We start from the raw sequence: 26,449 nt of genomic DNA on the forward strand, positions 1-26,449 counted from the left end.
ACTACCAAAATAATCCGGCGGGCCAGAAAATATTGCTGGCGGGCCAGTTTTGGCCCGCGGGCCGCCAGTTGCCGTTCCCTGCTCTACAGTATCGTAGGTTTTGGTTCCGTCGTCGTGTCTCACGCGCAGCCTGGCTGGGAAGAGGGTCTGGAATTGAACTTTCTTTTCCTTCAGCACTTTGCGGATCTCCGAATATTCTCTTCGTTGTTTGAGTATCAGAGGTGGATAGTCGTGGTCCAGGTTTATATGATTTTCTTGCCAGGTAAACCCCTTCCTCTGTCATGCCTTGCGGAGTAATGACTCTTTTGTTTTGAAACTTAAAAACTTAATTATGATGGAACGTGGCGGCGCGTCCGCCGGTGGCTGCGGTCCCAACGACCGATGAGCCCTTTCAATATGCAGGTCGGGCATGTCATCAGTTAACTCGAGACCTTCTTGGAGTAAATTTTCCACAAATGAGACCATCGTTGTTGATTCTTTTTCTGTTCCCTCCGGTACCCCATATATCCGTATGTTATCACGTCTGGAGCGACTTTCCAGATCCAGCAGTTTGTCATCCAGCTTGGTGTGTAGCTTTAGCATAGCAGTGATGACTTCCTCTGTGTTTTGGATCCTCTCCTCTGCTTTCTCAATTCGCCCTTCTGCTTCGTCCAGTCTGGTATTCACCTTCACAATTTCTTCTTTTATTTTCTCTAATTGATCTTTATTTTCCTGGCGAAAATCCTTTAGTTCTCGCCGAATCAGTTCCAAGTCGGCCATTTCTCCACGTTGTTTGCTAGCTTAAACCTGTTACTGATAACGTTAATGTTGCTGCGCCCCGTCTTTCTCACCTCTTGTCTTCAGACGATTTTTATTACTCTAAGTGGTATTATGGTTCTTGTCCCCTTGTCTGTGTTTTTTATGAAATTATTTATTTGTTTTGTATTGGGGAATATATCTAATTGCACTGGCTCAACCGAGAGCTCTCTCACTATGCGACCATCTTGGACGATGTTCCGACCGGAAGTCCTTGAGTAGTTTTTTCATTGGATACTTTTTTACTCTTACTCAAGTAACTATTAAGATTATTACTTGTACTTTTACTTGAGTACAGTTTTTGGGTACTCTACCCACCTCTGCTACTATTAAGTTTTAATTGTTTTTCAAACGCGATCTACTGCGGCTCTACTACGTTCACATGTTTGTTTTCAGTCTTTCTATATTTAATTTATCAATATATCCTTATAATTCATTTAATTTTAAATAAAATTTAAATTAATTATATATTTCAGGAAGTACCAGGAGGCATTCCAAAAAATTAAGAGTGCTATAAACACCACCAACAGCAGAATGGCTTTAACTACTGATATATGGACAAGTGTTGCCACTATGTCAAAATTAAAGATTATATTAGTAAAAATGTGTGGCTTTTGCACTTTTTAAAGTACACTTTTACACATAAGTACCCACATAAGTACCCACATAAGTAAACAAAAAAATCGAATTTAATAAAAAAAAAAAAACGTTTTATACGATTAATCGAAAAAATAATCGTCCGATTAATCAATTATCAAAATAATCGTTAGTTGCAGCCCTACTCACATTCTCCGTCTTCATTAGTTTACAATCTCTGTCAGTCATATCTAATACTTTGTTAGACAGAACTGGTAAACAAAGAAAGTAAATGGTATGCGAAAAAGTGAAGTGTTGCTTTTATATTATTTGTTGCAGAAAAGGCAAACAATCAGGCTAAAATACTTTCTCATTTACTGTCAACATTCAGCAAATGCGCATCTACATCATTTATTTATCAGGCTACAAATGCACACTTCACAAGATATCACAGCTGGATTCCATTAAATCTGCAAGGTTTGTGATATTAAATGTTTATTAGATATTCAGAGATTTGTTTCTCTGAATATCTAATAAACATTTAATATCACAAACCTTGCAGATTTAATGGAATCCAGCTGTGATATCTTGTGAAGTGTGCATTTGTAGCCTGATAAACGTGTGACTGCGAGTGACGGTCGAGTGAAGTGAGTGAATGCAAACAGAAGATCAGCTTCACAGGAGACGCGATCGAAATACTTTAAATCCTTCATATTAAAATATGCTGTGCAATATCCACTGTGTCATATTCATATAGTTTTCACTGTGTGCTGTATGTAATATTAGCGTTACCTTGTCTTTATTTGAAAAAGTATGATTACCAGTGCGCACGATATTACCAGATTACTGAGTGCCCTGTTACAGTGTTTACTTCCTTTTTATTCACATATTCATATACTGTATTTTTAAACAATTACTTTATTTGTGAAAAATACTGTAATAGGATTGCAGATTCAAGAAGTTGCCATCTAAAGTATAAGCATGTTTATTTTAAAGATTTGTTTTCTAATTTATTTAAAATGTATAAAATATTGATTAAAATAAATATAAAGTATATAATAAAAATTTCGGCTTTACATCGGCTATCGGCCATCCTGCTCTCTAAGATATCGGCATCGGCCATCAAAAACCCAATATCGGTCGACCACTAATCGTCATCTATCTCACCTGTGTTCTGTTAATCAGTGTAATCTGTGTTTGTATTTAAGTTCCATTCTGTTCAGTCAGTCCTTGTCCGATCTCCGTCGTATTTAGTGTGTGTGAACCTTCTGCCCGTCTTCTGTGTAACTGTATTATTTATATTGTGAGTAAATGTTTGCATTGGAACTTTTGATTCTCCTTCGTCTTCTGCCTGCACCACACCGTGACAGTTTAAATGCTTATTTTTATCAGTAATTCTGTTGTTTAATGTAATAATAATGTAATGTAATATGTAGATTGAGAGATTTACAAATAAACATTTATCAAAAGCCTGTTGTATAATATTTGATGTACACATTTTAAGATGTTTTTTCTACAAAAAAAGTTCAAAATGTTTTTTTTTCAATGTTTTATTTATTTAGTAAATATTAAGTAAAATAAACTATAAATGTAATTTCTGTAATTGTTATGGATGCTTTTTTACTATCTTTAAATTAATGATATATCACCCATTGATCACCCTGCTTAAGATATCGGCATCAGTCGTCGGTTAAACTTTCTTGAAATATTAAAAACAAATACAATTTCTTAGGTTCTTAGGTTTAACCCTCTGAGGTCTGAGGGGTTTTTGGGGTCCTTGAGATGTTCTGACATGCCCTGACATTTGTGCTTTTTTCAGTTGCTTATAAACATATTAATGGCAAAGGTATAATTACACTCTATTTAGCACAAACAGGGCTACCATAATATGTGAGCAACATGCATGTACATGTTTGTATTTTTGAGAGAAAAACTAAAAACTAAAGTTTCTGAAATAAGGCCACAAAACACATATTAAATATGTGACAATAAGACTTTATGATATCGTTGCCTAGAGTTTTTTCTTCAAAATGATGTGAAAATCATCCTGCCCTTATCATTCACATAACACAATACATTGATTTAAATATTGTAAAACACTTTTTGTTTGTAAAGGCAATATGCGCAAGGGGCGTCAACCATTCAACAGCATCATGCATATGTAGTGGTTCACACCTGAGGAGACAATGGGGCCCGCATACTTAATGAGCCATTCATTCAGGTGTGTCACCTATAGCCACAAGAAAGAATGCAAGAGCAATATATATATATATATATATATATATATATATATATATATATATATATATATATATATTCTACCAAATTGGTTCACAGTTGGAAGCATGTCAATTTTTTTTTTTTTTTTTTTTCCACAAATTTTGCTTGCAAATTGTATAATATCCAAGGAAAACATGTCTAGTAATTGTGCAGTTAATTCTCATACTGTATTTTCAGTTTTGGAATATGTATCCTCTCCCCAAATTTGTCAATAATAAAACACAATAAAAATTATTTAAAGAAAAGGCTTATATTTACCTTTTAAAATTTGTTTACATCTACCTTGTAAATATATATATTTTTTTTAATAAAAAGGTTACAATTACAACAACAATTGAAGTGTAATCTTTCTTTGTAAAAACTAAAGTATACATTTTATCATACATATTTCAAAGTTAAGGATTCATTACTTCGAATATAGCCTACATTGACAAAACATACTATATTTAACATATTAGCAAAAATTGGCAAACAAAAGCTTATTTGAGGTGGCAGATATTTTACAGTAAAAATGTGTAATCTATCCAAAACTAATCAACGAAATGTTGTCTTTCATTTGTCTGTAACATAGGTCTTTCGTTTTTATTATAAGGAATATAAATGTTAATTTGCAGTTTAATATGTTGCTTATACAAATACATTTTATTTCAACATATTTCAGTCGATTTTTACTCAGTATAGCAAAATAGTTTGCTAAAAGCAGATCATTCATTCACACACAGAAACGCAATTCAAATTTAAACCGTCTTTTTGCGAGTTGTGGTAAACAGCGCATTTCTGCCGTTCATTCATTCACACACAGACAGAAACGCGATTTACTTGAGAATGAAAAAAAACTTACTACAGTATTCCATCCGTTGCTCCTCGAAATACCAGCACTTCTGAGGTACATTTTCCATTATTATTATTCCTCACAGCGCTGCGAGACGGTGTAAACAAGTAATGATCTGAATAAACTTGTGTTTTCTCGAGCTGATATGGGGGCGTTCACAGTTTGTATGGGATCGTCTCAGTCATTTGTGTTTGAATAGCGCGCGCTCTCCGTGGGCGGGGCCGATTAAAACGTAATGAGCTGAGATGAGCTCGACTGGAATCGCTCTCTTTTAATACAGATTTCACAAGATGAGAATATTTGTTTTTTATATAAATTACTTCATTTAAAAGAAGAGAATTCAAGCTTCATGCCTGTGTGTCTGTATGCCTGTTTGACTGAGTATTCGCTGAGTTATTGTTCATTTTCGGACGCGTTTCAGAATGGACTTCACTGGCAGAGAGAAGGCAGAACTCGCTTCGTGTTTATTTTTCTTTATTTGGCAAAAAGCACAACACTTTGTTTTTATTGTGAGTATACACAAAAATAATACACATTTAACAGAATCGATTGATGTATGAAACTCCTATGGAAAATCAAAGTCAACAGAGTATTTATGAGTTTCTTTTACACTGATAAAAAAAAAGTGAGCTGGTATCGCCGGCGATACAGCCGACCTCAGGGGGTTAAGTAATCTTAGCTTTACTTAAATCATTAAAGATTTTATATCAAAAAGACATGTGTACATGTGAATGAAGGCATTTTTAGTATTATAGTGAAATGCCTTTAACTTGCCATAAAAGTGTGAACTGTCTCATCTAATAGTGTCGGTGCAGTCAAGTCAATAATATTGTTGAATATTAAGTGTCTCCAACTAAGGCCAGAGGCAACAGTGGCAAAAACCCAAACTCCCTCAGGTGACAGAAATAGAGAAGAAATCCTATAGCTATAATAATATTTTTTTCAAACATGCTTCATTTGATCTATTAAATTTGTCACTGAATAAAAAATACTAATGTACAGGAAATAGTATTTTTTTGTAGATGAATGCTGTTTGAATGCATTGTATGCTGTTTATGTAAAAAATAATAATGGAACATGTATTTAATATTTGTACTTAGAAAATGTATTGTATGTGTGCCATCTAATTCTGTGTTGTGATTTATTGTAGGTTAAATGATTGTAACTTAACAGACAAAAGCTGTTCAGCTCTGGCTGCAGTTCTTGGATCAGATACCAATCTGAAAGAGCTGAACATGAACAATAATAATCTGCAGGATTCAGGAGTGAAGCTGCTCTGCACTGGACTGAAGAATATAAAGTGTAAATTGGAGATACTGAGGTAAGTTGAGCCACAGGAGTCACATGACTAAAGTAAGGTGCAATGACTGACAGGACGATCCCAGAGGCTAAAAGTTATGAATAAGAATTTGATGAAGTTATGAAGGTTTGTCTTTGTTCTATTGTTGTTGTGTTTTTCATTCAAAATAATAATGAGCCACAAACTAAGCAATCCAAAGATCTTTTATTTATTTGTTACAATGTGGGTATAGCATATCATCCTTCTTATCAATTTTGTTAATAAAAGTCCAATGTTTAATATAAGTGAATTTATCATTGTACTATTTTATTATTGATGTATTTTCATTAATACTAATGAACCACAAACTAAGAATTTGTTTTAAATTTGTGGGAAATCCAAAGACCTTAATTTCTCAGTGTTACAGTGGGGGTATACTATGCCATCTGTCTTATTTGTTTTGTTGATAAAAGTTTGATGTTCAATATAAGCGAGGTTGTCATTGTGCCATTTTATTATTGTGTTTTTTTCACTGAGTAATACTGAAGTGACATTAAGCATTCATTTGGTGCTGCATTCATTTGGTGCTGCACTGTAATGCAAATAATTGCAGGGGATTATAATATTTTGTGGACAAAGTATTTTCTAAATATGTATATTCTACTTATAAGTTAACACTTAAATTGGGCTGTTTTTGTTTATAGTAATTTATAATTTAGTGATTTAATCGTTATTTGCATACCTAGTGTTGAGTCAGAATTCAGATGATTCTGTTAGAGCTGGTAAATCTGCCACAGAAAGGAGGGGGAGATCTGGTAGAAATCACTTATCTTAATATTTTATGTGACAGGATTAATGTATTTTAGTGCTTTTGAGGGAGCTGTGTATCTTTGATTCTGCTTTCAGCTTTGCAGCTAGTCTCGACTAAACACTTCCTGTAGTTTATGAGTGTTTTACACCACTGTGAAGGTATTTTGGTCCGTTTGTCTCACTCATCCTTGCAAAGCTGCTTCAGCTCAGTGACATTTGTAGGCTTTCCAGCATGAGCTGTGTTTCAAGTCCTTCCACAGCATTTTAATGAAATTGAAGTCTGGACTTTATTGGGCCATTCCCAAACTTTAATTTTCTAATTTTCCGACCATTTTCAGGTTGCTTGTTGTGGATCATTCAGATCATAGACTTTCAGAGATGTACAGTTTTTAAATAATTGCAATCTTGAAAGAGATGTTGACATCTAACATATTAAAGTTCACTGAGCCTTTTGTTTGCCTCAATATTCAGGTGTCAGTTTTTGCAACTGACTTTCAATATATTTGTACAAAGAATAAAATAAAATTCAGTTTAAGGATTTATATTGATCAGGTTTAACTGATTAATCTGCTGAATGTTTTCCTCTCTGTTCTAGACTCTCTAACTGCAGTGTGACAGAAGAAGATTATAAAGCTCTGGCTTCAGCTCTGAGATCAAACCCTTCACACCTGATAGAGCTGGATCTCACAGGAAATGATCCTGGACAATCAGGAGTGAAGCAGCTCAATGATTTACTACAGGATCCAGACTGTCAACTGAAGACACTGAGGTGAGACGGGATCAAATAATTAACTAAATTAGCTATATGCAAGCTAAATATTCATAACTAGTATATTATTTTAGTTATATAATAAGCTGCACAATTTGTTGCATCAAAATGATCAAGATCAGATCAGATGCTGCAGGTTCTGTCATGATGATGATAACCGTCAACACAGTTTAGTTGTGATACGAGTTACAGGTCAAATAGACATTATGGGTCAGTATATGTGCTGACATTCAGGAGTATACCTTGATAATTAACAATAATAGTTTTCCATCAAGCCCAGATTCACTGCATCTCTCTACAGCAGGTCTATGGGTCTCCAGATGTCCACAAACATGCAGTTTCACAAGCCAGTTTTCTCTGTGCTGATGTTTCTCACTCCTCCTGCTTTAAAGACAGAAAGATCTTAATTTCACACTCTGTATTCACACTGAAAATCATGATCTAGTGAGCTTTTGCCCTTCTGCTCTGTGAGACGTTTCTGTTCTTATGAGTTTGCTTTAGGACTGAGTGTTGCTCTAGTTTTTTTTTAAATATATATTTATTTGTGTATTTAAATGTTTAAAGAAAAATTTGACATCTAAATAACTAACTTAAGTTGTTTTTAAAGGTGCCCTAGAATGTGAAATTGAATTTATCTTGGCATAGTTAAATAACAAGAGTTCAGTACATGGACATGACATACAGTGAGTCTCAAACACCATAGTTTTCTCTTTCTTATTTAAATCTCGTTTTTGAAAAACAGGCGAATCTCCACATAACACCGACTGTGACGCAACAGTCGGGATCATTAATATGTACGCCTCCAAAAATTTGCATATGCCAGCCCATGCTCAGTGCCAGGCGGAACTGCGCAGCCGAATCATCAGAAGTTCTGCAGGTGAAGAAACAAGCAGGAGGAGGATCATTGGGAAAATGGCAGATCTATCTATAATCTATCTATCTATAATCGGATACTGCTACCAGGGTTTCCGTTGTCCGGTAATTGCCGGACATTGGCCGAAAAAAAAATGTCAAATTGTCCGATTAAAATTACCTAATAATCCCGCCCCCCTAACACAATCTGAATTTGAGAATAAGCCTAAAATGTATAAAACAAAAATACACCGACCTTTGGCTATGTTATAAAGGAACAGGCTCTACCGTTTGAAAGTTATTAAACAACATCGCATGCTGCATTTCAAATAAAGCGCACGCCTAAAACGGCTGTAATATAGACCTAAACAACGAACGAATGAGTGAGAAGTTTCAAATATGGCCAGGCCCAGGCAGACTAGCCGTAAAAGCTTTTTTCAGAGGCCAGACGCGACGGACGATGGTGAATCAGGAACGCCTGAAGCCTCAGATGTCCAGACAGCTCCACCACCACCGGAGAAAAAGCAGAATCGGATCAAGACGAAGCAGCGAAGTCGCCTTGCGGAGAACAAGGTTACGCGGCTTATGCGCATTGCAAGTTGTGGAGAGACACTAGCCGCGTTTCCATTAGGCTACCCTTCAAATTGCGCAAATTGAAATTGCGAATTAAAAATACGCACAATGGAAACACGTTAATTTCGCAAAAACTCCCGTTTATCGCAAGAACGTTTTTATGCTCGCATGAGGTGGTTTTTCAGGCAATTCGAAAAAGGAATATTTCGCAAAACTGCAATGGAAACAGTTTTTGCGCATTTGCAGTCACCTGACTTAGAAGACGCGGTGTGTTTGAGGTCCATGTATAGCTACGCAAATAATAATTATTTTATATTATTTTATTATATTATAACATTTAATAAGCTATATTTAGAAGACGCTTTTATGCAAAAAAGGAACAAAGCTGAGTGTGGAGCGCGCACTGCATGGCACGGAGGCGCGGGCGTGACCACTTGCATTTTCCTATTAACAGTGGAAACAACTTAAAATACTCTATCATTTCTGGTCATACAGAAAAATAATAATACATTATTCTCAACTACTTTTATTTGTGTAAACTCACAATAACAAGAAAACGTGCTTTTGTAAAATAAAATAAAACAATCAGACGCACTTTCATGATCTCCATAAACTGGAGTGCGAGAACTGAAACAAAATATAGCCTATGTAGGCTAAAGCTTGAAATGTCCACTTTAAAACGAACAAATTCGAATCGAAAGCTAATGCCTTCTGATTATGTACCTAATCCGTATGAAAGGTGCAATTTCTCTCTAAAAGCGCATCTGCTTAACAGCGGAGATGGAGATGTGATTTTAGCCGACACTTAGAAAACAATAGTTTATTCATAATATTAATGGCTCTTCTCATTCAGCACTGCGGGAAAAAATATCAATTCCAGGTTCTAATTTGGCCTTAGAAAACCAGTAAAATCGACATGTTTTCCATATTAATTTGTGAATATTTTAAATGTTTAATAAAGGGGCAAAAAGTCATAAACAAAAATCTGAAAATTCGTCGGTATTTACTTTTTTGCGCAGCAGTTGGTGTAGCCAGTTCAAATTAAAATTTTGGTGTTCAACTTTGCGTTTTAAAAAGACAACAACCGTTCATTTTTCGTTTTTCAATTACGGGTTACAAAAGGAAAAACGAATGGACACAAAAGTAGCCTACATGGATCGTTTGGACAGAATACGAGACAGAGTTCTTTATTAAATTCATAAAAGAAACAATAATTAGCCTATAGGAATACTGGATTCTAAATCTCAAATAAATGCCACAATCAAAACCTCGGAGCAGAAATGAGGGCAAAACACCCAGAAACTCCTTATGTGTCGTTCGCAGTACAAGGGTCTTTCCCTGCCATTAATGCTTGGAAAACACGCCACGTCTCCTTCCATTAATCATAATAATAGTGTCTAATGCGGTGGCTGTGATATTATATAAACCAACGTCTGTTGCCGTGATTTTTGAAATGACTTATCGTGAGAGAAAAAAGGACGTTTAGTCGCATATAACATCGGTTAATGGAAACGCCGTCATTTCGCAATAGTTTTTTATCGATATTTAGATAATAGCGCAAAACATTTGCGCAAATCTGTAATGGAAATGCGGCTATTTACACCGCGAGATATTCAGATATTTTATGTGGAGAAGGGGGATTGGTTTGTTAAACTATGAATGTGAAACCATAGTAAAAACAATTGGCGTTGATTGACGCCAATCGGACGTTCATGTTTTTTTCCGTCTATTTGAAAGTTAGGCTAATAAACATGTTGCTTTCTATACGGCCTGATTATGTCATTTTTTTAAGTTACATAGCCTGCCTCCAGTTTTCCTCAACTTGACTAATTAAGAGGCAATATTTGACCGGCATATCATCATAATGTCCGGAAAACGAAATCTCTGCCGGTCACTTTGACCGGCACCATTTTTTTCTAGCGGAAACTCTGACCGCTACAGTTTAATTCGAAGTTGTTAGTTTGCTCTGCCCATTTCACCACGGACTGTTTTTCTAACCTGAAACAATATCAAGCAGCCAGGCTTCTCACGGCGTCTCAAACGGACGAAAGGGGGCAATTTCAACTAACGTTATATTCCCGCAAGCGGTAAGTAGTGATTTTATTAACAATAATTTACACTGTGTTATCTAGATCCAGCGCGATATTGTTTTTTCCTCGAGAGACATCATGGCTTGCAAACGAGCGAACGAAGCATGGCAGTTGCTCAGTGTTTGGATGTACAAATGAACACAAAAGTATTGTTTTAGCTCCTTCATCCGAGCCTCTGGAGAACCAGTGGGTTATGTGAATGTCTGATGCGTAATTGTTCAAGTTCAGACAGATAATCTTTCTCTCAAAGTCGTTCAACACTGTTTATGCATCAGTAAATCGCGTTGCAGTGATAAGATCTTCATTCACGCGATCAACAGGCTGTCATCTGCTCAATGCTCATCTGCAACCTTTTATGTGATGGGAATAGATCTAAATACTTAAAAAACTTCTCATGATTCGTTAATCCCGATAGCTGTAATAGAAAAAAACTTATAAAATCTGTAATAGTAAAAGTATTCCAGATAGCTCTACATGTAATGCCAGATATTTCATATGCAAGCATGTCAGCCAATCACAGCAGTGGGCAACAACACTGAAGTCTCACAGCAGCCACGCCCCTTCAAACAGAGTGTTCAAATCAGGGGATGAAATCAGGCTAGGAAATATGCCTTTTATTTATAAATTATAACAAATTTTGATCTAAAAAACATACTAACATTATAAGGGCACCCCAGGAAACATTATAAAATAATAAAATAATCCATTCTAGGGCACCTTTAAAACAATAGTTATTTATCGTATCAATCATTTTTGTAATGCAATGGACATTTAGTGTATACCTGAATCACCTCTTCTGCAGGTTTGTGAGTCCTGATGCAGAGGAAGCCTGCCAGTATGTGAATAGAGTTGTGGGTATAAACCCGTTACTCCAGAGAGAGCTGAATCTGAGTGAACATGAACTAGGAGACACACGAGTGAATCAGATCGCTGCTCTACTGCAGGATAAACACTGTCAACTCAACACACTGACGTGAGTATTGCTCATTTATTTATATTACTTTACTTTTAGTTGTAATGTTAGCTGATGACAATATTTCCAGACAGACAGTTTGATCATGGGTCAATAATTATTGCAGTGACTGTAGAGGCAGAACAATGTTTTTTTCAGACATCAGGATCAGAACTGTTCATAACTGCTTTCAATTTAATATTTGAATTTCACAAATATCTAATTTTGGTGCAACATATACTGTAACTTGTAAAAATTTAAATAAGTGCATTTTAAAAGTCTGTGATCAGTATCTGCCTGTAATAAGATCCACTGAAGGTAAGTTGACTGAACGCTAGTGATGGGCGCTTTTGAAACACACTTCATGAAGCTATGAAACCTTTACGAATCTTTTGTTTTGAATCAGTGGTTCGGAGTGTGTATCAAACTGCCAAAGTCACGTGATTTCAGTAAACGAGGCTTCGTTACGTCATAACTGTTTCCAAACGTTTGGAAATGTCAATGGTTCACCACTGGGGGGCGATGATCTCTGTGAACCCATACATCATGCAGATTCACTGAGATTGAACAAGTGTCTGGGGGTTTTACCTGATCTCTGATCAGTTTTATACATTTGTAGACGTTTTAATTAGACCTTAGTATAATTAAAAGCAATAATAGTAGTTAATAGTCTCTTATTGGCCTGTTTAGCTGAGCCATCCATAAAATACACTGACACTGCCTCACGGTGCAGCACTAAAGCAGATGAACTACCTTTTACAAAACTTGTTTGATTGTCTTCTGCTTAAGGAAATACTTTTATTCCTTAATCTGATCATGTTAGTTTATACAATTATTCTTTGTTCATGTTAGTTCACAGGGGATTTACTAATGTTAACAGAAAACTTTTGTATTTTAAAATGTATTAGTAAATGTTTAAACTTAAGGTTATTAAATGCTGTATAGTATTGTCCATCATTGGTTCATGTTAACTAATGTAGTTCATGTTAACAAATGAAACCTTACTGTAAAGTTTTAGCAAGTAGACAATGTGTCTGAAAACAACCATCATAAACACATTTGACCCAGTGAGCAAACCAAGGGTAACATTGACATGACAGAATCTTAAAGATTTAATTAAATGAATGTGTAAACTAACATAAATAGATCAACGCTTTCAACCTTTGTTTTGTTACAATGTTGGTAGTATATTTAAATGAACAATGTGTAGTCTTTCTCCATGTTACCTTTACCTTGATATCCCTGTTTATTTGTCAGCAAAAGTCTGATGGTTGAAGCTGAACACGTTAGTTGATCATCATAGATCTGAGTCATTTTCTCTTTCTGTCTTCAGTCTGTACAGATGCAGTATTACAGAGAAACAGAGTCTCATCCTGACTTCAGCTCTGAAATCAAACCCGTCACACCTGAGAGATCTGGACCTGAGCGGGAATACACTAGGAGACTCTGGAGTGAAAAACCTCAGTGATCTACTGATGAACCCACAATTCAAGCTGGAGAAACTACAGTTAGTATCATTATACTGTACAGCAATTACAGTGTGACTGAAGTTTATTTATTTGAAGACAGCAGGGCTTATGTTTCATTGTTTATAGCAGTGCACTTTCTGGGTTTCCCCTATTGCTCACATTTTATGTGTTTTTTATCTAGTTAGTAATTGTTTAATTTCCAGCATTTGATACAATGTACTGATTGTGTACATGCAGAAATCTGCCTTTTCAACAGAGAATAAAGAAGAGAAATGCAAATAAATAGTTAAAAATGAAAGAGAAGAAACAGTGTCTTCCAGCACACAGAACTAGTGTAACTGGGTTTTAAAACAGACTATTGGAAACTAAATGCTGCTGAAGCTCTTCAATAAGATGATCATCACAGATGTGAACTATTGTTATTTCTCTGTCTTCAGTCTGAGTGGATTCAGTATTACAGAGAAACAGAGTCTCATCCTGACTTCAGCTCTGAAATCAAACCCGTCACACCTGAGAGAGCTGAACCTGAGCAGGAATACACTAGGAGACTCTGGAGTGAAAAACCTCAGTGATCTACTGATGAACCCACAATTCAAGCTGGAGAAACTACAGTTAGTATCATTATACTGTACAGCAATTACAGTGTGACTGAAGTTTATTTATCTGAAGACAGCAGGGCTTATGTTTCAGTGTTTATAGCAGAGCACTTTCTGGGTTTCCTCTATTGCTCACATTTTTATGTGTTAAAAAATCGATTCACAAATGTCAAAAATATATATTTTTTTTCTCTTTTTCTCTAATAACGTAACAACATACGGGACGTATAACAGAGACACACACATAACAGACACACACATAACAGACACACACATAACAGAGACACACACATAACAGAGACACACACATAACAGACACACACATAACAGACACACACATAACAGACACACACACATAACAGACACACACATAACAGACACACACATAACAGAGACACACACATAACAGAGACACACACATAACAGACACACACATAACAGACACACACATAACAGAGACACACACATAACAGACACACATAACAGAGACACACACATAACAGAGACACACACATAACAGAGACACACACATAACAGAGACACACACACACACACATAACAGAGACACACACATAACAGAGACACACACATAACAAAGACACACACATAACAGAGACACACACATATAACAGACACACACACATAACAGAGACACACACATAACAGACACACACATAACAGAGACACACACATAACAGAGACACACACATAACAGACACACACATAACAGAGACACACACACACACATAACAGAGACACACACATAACAGAGACACACACACACACACACACACATAACAGAGACACACATATAACAGACACACACACATAACAGAGACACACACATAACAGAGACACACACACACACATAACAGAGACACACATATAACAGACACACACACATAACAGACACACACACATAACAGAGACACACACATAACAGAGACACACACACATAACAGAGACGCACACACATAACAGAGACACACACATAACAGAGACGCACACATAACAGAGACGCACACACATAACAGAGACACACACATAACAGAGACGCACACACATAACAGAGACACACACATAACAGAGACACACACATAACAGAGACGCACACATAACAGAGACGCACACATAACAGAGACACACACATAACAGAGACACACACATAACAGAGACACACACATAACAGAGACGCACACATAACAGAGACACACACACATAACAGAGACACACACATAACAGAGACGCACACATAACAGAGACACACACATAACAGAGACACACACATAACAGAGACACACACATAACAGAGACACACATAACAGAGACGCACACATAACAGAGACACACACATAACAGAGACACACACATAACAGAGACACACACATAACAGAGACACACACATAACAGAGACACACACACATAACAGACACACACACACATAACAGAGACACACACATAACAGAGACGCACACATAACAGAGACACACACATAACAGAGACACACACATAACAGAGACGCACACATAACAGAGACGCACACATAACAGAGACACACACATAACAGAGACACACACATAACAGAGACACACACATAACAGAGACACACACATAACAGAGACGCACACATAACAGAGACGCACACATAACAGAGACGCACACATAACAGAGACACACACATAACAGAGACACACACATAACAGAGACACACACACATAACAGACACACACACACATAACAGAGACGCACACATAACAGAGACACACACATAACAGAGACACACACATAACAGAGACACACACATAACAGAGACACACACATAACAGAGACACACACACATAACAGACACACACACACATAACAGAGACACACACATAACAGAGACGCACACATAACAGAGACACACACATAACAGAGACACACACATAACAGAGACACACACATAACAGAGACACACACATAACAGAGACACACACATAACAGAGACACACACATAACAGAGACACACACACATAACAGACACACACACATAACAGAGACGCACACATAACAGAGACACACACATAACAGAGACACACACATAACAGAGACGCACACACACACATAACAGAGACACACACATAACAGAGACACACACATAACAGAGACGCACACACACACATAACAGAGACACACACATAACAGAGACACACACATAACAGAGACACACACATAACAGAGACACACACATAACAGAGACACACACACATAACAGACACACACACATAACAGAGACACACACACATAACAGAGACACACACATAACAGAGACACACACACATAACAGACACACACACACATAACAGAGACACACACATAACAGAGACGCACACATAACAGAGACGCACACATAACAGAGACACACACATAACAGAGACACACACATAACAGAGACGCACACATAACAGAGACGCACACATAACAGATACACACACATAACAGAGACACACACATAACAGAGACACACACATAACAGAGACACACACATAACAGAGACACACACATAACAGAGACACACACATAACAGAGACACACACATAACAGAGACACACACATAACAGAGACACACACATAACAGAGACACACACATAACAGAGACACACACATAACAGACACACACATAACAGACCAGTGTTGTAGTCGAGTCACCAATTGTCGAGTCCGAGTCAAGTCTCGAGTCCCCGTGTTCGAGTCCGAGTCCAAGTCCGAGTCACCAAAGAAGAGACCGAGTCGAGTCCGAGTCGAGTCACCATTACCTGAGTTCGAGTCCAAGTCGAGTCTCGAGTCCCCAGTGTTCGAGTCCGAGTCGAGTCATCAAGGTTGAGTCTGTGTTATATTTCAAGACTGCCAACATTTCTCTACTCTGGCACCTTTAAAGAGCTGATATAATTATAAAAGAGGGTCTACATTAAACAAAAATGACACCACTGTGTTGACAATTATAAATAATAAATACAATATAAATAAATATAAATAAAAAATTTGATTTCAATAATGTAGGCTATTAGTAGGCTAAATGTTGAAATTAACATTAACAATGCTGTAGAAGTGCAGTTTATTAATAGTAGCCTAAATGTTAACTAATGTAGTTAACTAGAGTTTAATAAATGGAACATATTGTAAAGTGTTACCGATTTGTTATACACCGATTCAGACGTCTCGTGAGTTCGTTGTTGGACAGATGGTCAGTTGTTTTAACCATTCATTAAAGTGAATCGTTCAAAGGAGTCATTAGTTCGCGAATCGGACGTGTCATTAATGGACGTGTAGCCTATACGGCACGCCTTGTGTGATTATCTCGGCAGTTTAGGACAGGACCAGATTTGTGTCAACACAGAAAACATTTCATCACTAGATAGGTCTTTTCGTTTATTGAAATTGTGGCTAATGTCAGCTGAATGTGCGGAACGCTTTTCAGAGAAGATAAGGCAAACGTTTTTTGTTTTTTTTTCAGCACAATTCACACCTCGCGGTAATTCAGGAGAAAAAAATCTCTGAATGATCTACGTGAAACTTCGGTCTTCCGACCTTTTACTATCGTGTCAATTGATTTTGATTAATATGCGTGAGGAGGGAGCACCGCTCGTGTTGTTTGAAGACGGTGAGAGCGCGCGCGCGGCTGGGGCTTTCTCTCTGCTCGTTCATATATGCAGGAAAAAAAAGAGATCCCGTCCGGTCTTGGAGCCCAAAACAGGAAAAGTGTAACATCTTATATCAAATTTTAAATCCTATTTAGTCAGAAACTTCATCCAACGTCATTCATTTGATGAATGCTCAAGTCCGATTTTATATCCTCGAGTCCGAGTCCAAGAACGAGTCATCAGTCCGCGAGTCCAAGTCAAGTCACGAGTCCTGAGAATAGAGTCTCGAGTCGGACTCGAGTCCAGAGAATAGGGACTCGAGTCGGACTCGAGTCCGAGTCCAGGACTCGAGTACTCCATCACTGTGTTTCATTGTTTATAGCAGTGCACTTTCTGGGTTTCCTCTATTGCTCACATTTTATGTGTTTTTTATCTAGTTAGTAATTGTTTAATTTCCAGCATTTGATACAATGTACTGATTGTGTACGTGCAGAAATCTGCCTTTTCAACAGAGAATAAAGAAGAGAGATGTCAAATAAATAGTTAAAAATGAAAGAGAAGAAACAGTGTCTTCCAGCACACAGAACTAGTGTAACTGGGTTTTAAAACAGACTATTGGAAACTAAATGCTGCTGAAGCTCTTCAATAAGATGATCATCACAGATGTGAACTATTGTTATTTCTCTGTCTTCAGTCTGAGTGGATTCAGTATTACAGAGAAACAGAGTCTCATCCTGACTTCAGCTCTGAAATCAAACCCGTCACACCTGAGAGAGCTGAACCTGAGCAGGAATACACTAGGAGACTCTGGAGTGAAAAACCTCAGTGATCTACTGATGAACCCACAATTCAAGCTGGAGAAACTACAGTTAGTATCATTATACTGTACAGCAATTACAGTGTGACTGAAGTTTATTTATCTGAAGACAGCAGGGCTTATGTTTCATTGTTTATAGCAGTGCACTTTCTGGGTTTCCTCTATTGCTCACATTTTTATGTGTTAAAAAATCGATTCACAAATGTCAAAAATATATTTTTTTTTTCTCTTTTTCTCTAATAACGTAACAACATACGGGACGTATAACAGAGACACACACATAACAGACACACACATAACAGACACACACATAACAGAGACACACACATAACAGAGACACACACATAACAGACACACACATAACAGACACACACATAACAGAGACACACACATAACAGACACACATAACAGAGACACACACATAACAGAGACACACACATAACAGAGACACACACATAACAGAGACACACACATAACAGAGACACACACATAACAGAGACACACACACACACACATAACAGAGACACACACATAACAGAGACACACACATAACAAAGACACACACATAACAGAGACACACACATATAACAGACACACACACATAACAGAGACACACACATAACAGACACACACATAACAGAGACACACACATAACAGAGACACACACATAACAGACACACACATAACAGAGACACACACACACACATAACAGAGACACACACATAACAGAGACACACACACACACATAACAGAGACACACATATAACAGACACACACACATAACAGAGACACACACATAACAGAGACACACACACACACATAACAGAGACACACATATAACAGACACACACACATAACAGACACACACACATAACAGAGACACACACATAACAGAGACACACACACACACATAACAGAGACACACACACACACATAACAGAGACACACACATAACAGAGACACACACACACACATAACAGAGACACACACACACACATAACAGAGACACACACACACACATAACAGAGACACACACATAACAGAGACGCACACATAACAGAGACACACACATAACAGAGACACACACATAACAGAGACACACACATAACAGAGACGCACACATAACAGAGACACACACACACACATAACAGAGACACACACACACACATAACAGAGACACACACATAACAGAGACGCACACATAACAGAGACACACACATAACAGAGACACACACATAACAGAGACACACACATAACAGAGACGCACACATAACAGAGACGCACACATAACAGAGACGCACACACATAACAGAGACACACACATAACAGAGACACACACATAACAGAGACGCACACATAACAGAGACGCACACATAACAGAGACGCACACACATAACAGAGACGCACACATAACAGAGACACACACATAACAGAGACGCACACATAACAGAGACGCACACATAACAGAGACGCACACACATAACAGAGACACACACATAACAGAGACACACACACATAACAGAGACACACACATAACAGAGACACACACATAACAGAGACACACACATAACAGAGACACACACACATACACACATAACAAAGACACACACACATAACAGAGACGCACACATAACAGAGACGCACACATAACAGAGACACACACATAACAGAGACACACACATAACAGAGACACACACACATACACACATAACAAAGACACACACACATAACAGAGACGCACACATAACAGAGAGACACACATAACAGAGACACACACATAACAGAGATGCACACATAACAGACACACACACACATAACAAAGACGCACATAACAGAGACACACACATAACAGAGACGCACACAGAGACACACACATAACAGAGACACACATAACAGAGACGCACACATAACAGAGACACACACACACATAACAAAGACGCACATAACAGAGACACACACATAACAGAGACGCACACAGAGACACACACAGAGACACACACATAACAGAGACGCACACATAACAGAGACGCACACATAACAGAGACACACACATAACAGAGACGCACACATAACAGACGCACACATAACAGACGCACACATAACAGAGACGCACACATAACAGACGCACACATAACAGAGACACACACACATAACAGAGACGCACACATAACAGAGACACACACATAACAGACGCACACATAACAGAGACGCACACATAACAGAGACGCACACATAACAGAGACGCACACATAACAGAGACACACACATAACAGAGACGCACACATAACAGACGCACACATAACAGAGACGCACACATAACAGACGCACACATAACAGAGACACACACACATAACAGAGACGCACACATAACAGAGACACACACATAACAGACGCACACATAACAGAGACGCACACATAACAGAGACGCACACACATAACAGAGACGCACACATAACAGAGACGCACACATAACAGAGACGCACACATAACAGAGACACACACATAACAGACGCACACATAACAGAGACACACACATAACAGAGACGCACACATAACAGAGACACACACATAACAGACGCACACATAACAGAGACACACACATAACAGAGACGCACACATAACAGAGACGCACACATAACAGAGACGCACACATAACAGAGACACGCACAGAGACACACACATAACAGAGACACACACATAACAGAGACACACACATAACAGACGCACACATAACAGAGACGCACACATAACAGAGACGCACACATAACAGAGACGCACACATAACAGAGACGCACACATAACAGAGACGCACACATAACAGAGACACACACATAACAGAGACACACACATAACAGACGCACACATAACAGAGACACGCACAGAGACACACACATAACAGAGACGCACACATAACAGAGACACGCACAGAGACACACACATAACAGAGACACACACATAACAGAGACACACACATAACAGACGCACACATAACAGAGACACACACATAACAGAGACGCACACATAACAGAGACACACACATAACAGAGACACACACATAACAGAGACACACACATAACAGAGACACACACATAACAGAGACACACACATAACAGAGACACGCACATAACAGAGACACACACATAACAGAGACACACACATAACAGAGACGCACACATAACAGAGACACACACATAACAGAGACACACACATAACAGAGACGCACACATAACAGAGACGCACACATAACAGAGACGCACACATAACAGAGACGCACACATAACAGAGACACACACATAACAGAGACACACACATAACAGAGACACACACATAACAGAGACACACACAACAGAGACACACACAACAGAGACACACATAACAGAGACGCACACATAACAGAGACGCACACATAACAGAGACACACACATAACAGAGACGCACACAGAGACACACACATAACAGAGACACACACATAACAGAGACACACACATAACAGAGACACACACATAACAGAGACACACACATAACAGAGACACACACATAACAGAGACGCACACATAACAGAGACGCACACATAACAGAGACGCACACAGAGACACACACATAACAGAGACACACACATAACAGAGACACAGAGACACACACATAACAGAGACACACACATAACAGAGACACACACATAACAGAGACGCACACATAACAGAGACGCACACATAACAGAGACGCACACATAACAGAGACGCACACATAACAGAGACGCACACATAACAGAGACGCACACATAACAGAGACGCACACATAACAGAGACGCACACATAACAGAGACACACACATAACAGAGACGCACACATAACAGAGACGCACACATAACAGAGACGCACACATAACAGAGACGCACACATAACAGAGACACACACATAACAGAGACGCACACATAACAGAGACGCACACATAACAGAGACACACACATAACAGAGACACACACATAACAGACACACACATAACAGAGACGCACACATAACAGAGACGCACACATAACAGAGACACACACATAACAGAGACACACACATAACAGACACACACATAACAGAGACGCACACATAACAGACACACACATAACAGAGACACACACATAACAGACACACACATAACAGAGACACACACATAACAGACACACACATAACAGAGACGCACACATAACAGAGACACACACATAACAGAGACACACACATAACAGAGACACACACATAACAGAGACACACACATAACAGAGACGCACACAGAGACACACACATAACAGAGACACACACATAACAGAGACGCACACATAACAGAGACACACACATAACAGAGACACACACATAACAGAGACACACACATAACAGAGACGCACACATAACAGAGACACACACATAACAGAGACACACACATAACAGAGACGCACACATAACAGACACACACATAACAGAGACACACACATAACAGAGACACACACATAACAGAGACGCACACATAACAGAGACGCACACATAACAGAGACGCACACATAACAGACACGCACACATAACAGAGACGCACACATAACAGAGACGCACACATAACAGAGACGCACACATAACAGAGACACACACATAACAGAGACACGCACATAACAGAGACGCACACAGAGACACACACAGAGACGCACACATAACAGAGACACACACATAACAGAGACACACACATAACAGACACACACATAACAGAGACGCACACATAACAGAGACGCACACATAACAGAGACACACACATAACAGACACACACACATAACAGAGACACACACACATAACAGAGACGCACACATAACAGAGACACACACATAACAGAGACACACACATAACAGACACACACATAACAGAGACGCACACATAACAGAGACGCACACATAACAGAGACGCACACATAACAGACACACACACATAACAGAGACACACACACATAACAGAGACGCACACATAACAGAGACACACACATAACAGAGACACACACATAACAGACACACACACATAACAGAGACACACACACATAACAGAGACGCACACATAACAGAGACACACACATAACAGAGACACACACATAACAGAGACACACACATAACAGAGACACACACATAACAGAGACACACACACATAACAGAGACGCACACATAACAGAGACGCACACATAACAGAGACACACACACATAACAGAGACGCACACATAACAGAGACACACACATAACAGAGACACACACACATAACAGAGACGCACACATAACAGAGACACACACATAACAGAGACACACACATAACAGAGACACACACATAACAGACACACACACATAACAGAGACACACACACATAACAGAGACGCACACATAACAGAGACGCACACATAACAGAGACACACACATAACAGAGACACACACATAACAGAGACACACACATAACAGAGACACACACATAACAGAGACACACACATAACAGAGACACACACATAACAGACACACACATAACAGAGACGCACACATAACAGACACACACATAACAGACACACACATAACAGAGACACACACATAACAGAGACACACACATAACAGAGACACACACATAACAGAGACACACACATAACAGAGACACACACATAACAGACACACACATAACAGAGACACACACATAACAGAGACACACACATAACAGACACACACATAACAGAGACGCACACATAACAGAGACACACACATAACAGAGACACACACATAACAGACACACACATAACAGAGACACACACATAACAGAGACACACACATAACAGACACACACATAACAGAGACGCACACATAACAGACACACACATAACAGAGACGCACACATAACAGAGACACACACATAACAGAGACACACACATAACAGAGACACACACATAACAGAGACGCACACATAACAGAGACACACACATAACAGACGCACACACATAACAGAGACACACACATAACAGAGACACACACATAACAGAGACACACATAACAGAGACGCACACATAACAGAGACGCACACATAACAGAGACACACACATAACAGAGACACACACATAACAGAGACACACACATAACAGAGACGCACACATAACAGACACACACATAACAGACACACACATAACAGAGACACACACATAACAGAGACACACACATAACAGAGACACACACATAACAGACACACACATAACAGAGACGCACACATAACAGACACACACATAACAGAGACGCACACATAACAGAGACACACACATAACAGAGACACACACATAACAGAGACACACACATAACAGAGACGCACACATAACAGAGACACACACATAACAGACGCACACACATAACAGAGACACACACATAACAGAGACACACACATAACAGAGACACACATAACAGAGACGCACACATAACAGAGACGCACACATAACAGAGACACACACATAACAGACACACACATAACAGAGACACACACATAACAGAGACACACACATAACAGACACACACATAACAGAGACACACACATAACAGACACACATAACAGAGACACACACATAACAGAGACACACACATAACAGAGACACACACATAACAGAGACACACACATAACAGAGACACACACATAACAGAGACACACACACACACACATAACAGAGACACACACATAACAGAGACACACACATAACAAAGACACACACATAACAGAGACACACACATATAACAGACACACACACATAACAGAGACACACACATAACAGACACACACATAACAGAGACACACACATAACAGACACACACATAACAGAGACACACACATAACAGAGACACACACACACACATAACAGAGACACACATATAACAGACACACACACATAACAGAGACACACACATAACAGACACACACATAACAGAGACACACACATAACAGAGACACACACACACACATAACAGAGACACACACACACACATAACAGAGACACACACATAACAGAGACACACACATAACAGAGACACACACATAACAGAGACACACACATAACAGAGACGCACACATAACAGAGACGCACACATAACAGAGACGCACACACATAACAGAGACACACACATAACAGAGACACACACATAACAGAGACGCACACATAACAGAGACGCACACATAACAGAGACGCACACACATAACAGAGACGCACACATAACAGAGACACACATAACAGAGACGCACACATAACAGAGACGCACACATAACAGAGACGCACACACATAACAGAGACACACACATAACAGAGACACACACACATAACAGAGACACACACACATAACAGAGACACACACATAACAGAGACACACACATAACAGAGACACACACAGATACACACATAACAAAGACACACACACATAACAGAGACGCACACATAACAGAGACACACACATAACAGAGACACACACATAACAAAGACACACACACATAACAGAGACGCACACATAACAGAGAGACACACATAACAGAGACACACACATAACAGAGATGCACACATAACAGACACACACACATAACAGAGACACACATAACAGAGACGCACACATAACAGAGACACACACACACATAACAAAGACGCACATAACAGAGACACACACATAACAGAGACGCACACAGAGACACACACAGAGACACACACATAACAGAGACGCACACATAACAGAGACGCACACATAACAGACGCACACATAACAGAGACGCACACATAACAGACGCACACATAACAGAGACACACACACATAACAGAGACGCACACATAACAGAGACACACACATAACAGACGCACACATAACAGAGACGCACACATAACAGAGACACACACATAACAGACGCACACATAACAGAGACACACACATAACAGAGACGCACACATAACAGAGACGCACACATAACAGAGACGCACACATAACAGAGACACGCACAGAGACACACACATAACAGAGACACGCACAGAGACACACACATAACAGAGACACACACATAACAGAGACACACACATAACAGACGCACACATAACAGAGACGCACACATAACAGAGACGCACACATAACAGAGACA

General features: G+C 38.8%; 1 protein-coding gene across 2 annotated transcripts in view; it reads left to right on the plus strand.

The window, feature by feature from the left end:
* The window catches only part of LOC309501911 (NACHT, LRR and PYD domains-containing protein 12-like), a 175,077-nt gene that overhangs the window by 14,958 nt on the left and 133,670 nt on the right, over positions 1–26,449 (plus strand). The window contains exons 7-12 of one of the 2 annotated variants that reach the window (XM_082174171.1): positions 5,634–5,804; positions 7,168–7,341; positions 11,659–11,829; positions 13,142–13,315; positions 13,715–13,888; positions 18,188–18,361. In XM_082174171.1, coding sequence (XP_082030297.1) covers positions 5,634–5,804; positions 7,168–7,341; positions 11,659–11,829; positions 13,142–13,315; positions 13,715–13,888; positions 18,188–18,361 — 1,038 coding nt within the window. The remainder of the gene's footprint in view (positions 1–5,633; positions 5,805–7,167; positions 7,342–11,658; positions 11,830–13,141; positions 13,316–13,714; positions 13,889–18,187; positions 18,362–26,449) is intronic. The other variant, XM_082174172.1, reaches the window with a different exon arrangement.

The sequence above is a fragment of the Leuciscus leuciscus genome (genome assembly GCF_965113295.1).
Source record: "Leuciscus leuciscus genome assembly, chromosome: 6".
Lineage (NCBI taxonomy): Eukaryota > Metazoa > Chordata > Actinopteri > Cypriniformes > Leuciscidae > Leuciscus > Leuciscus leuciscus.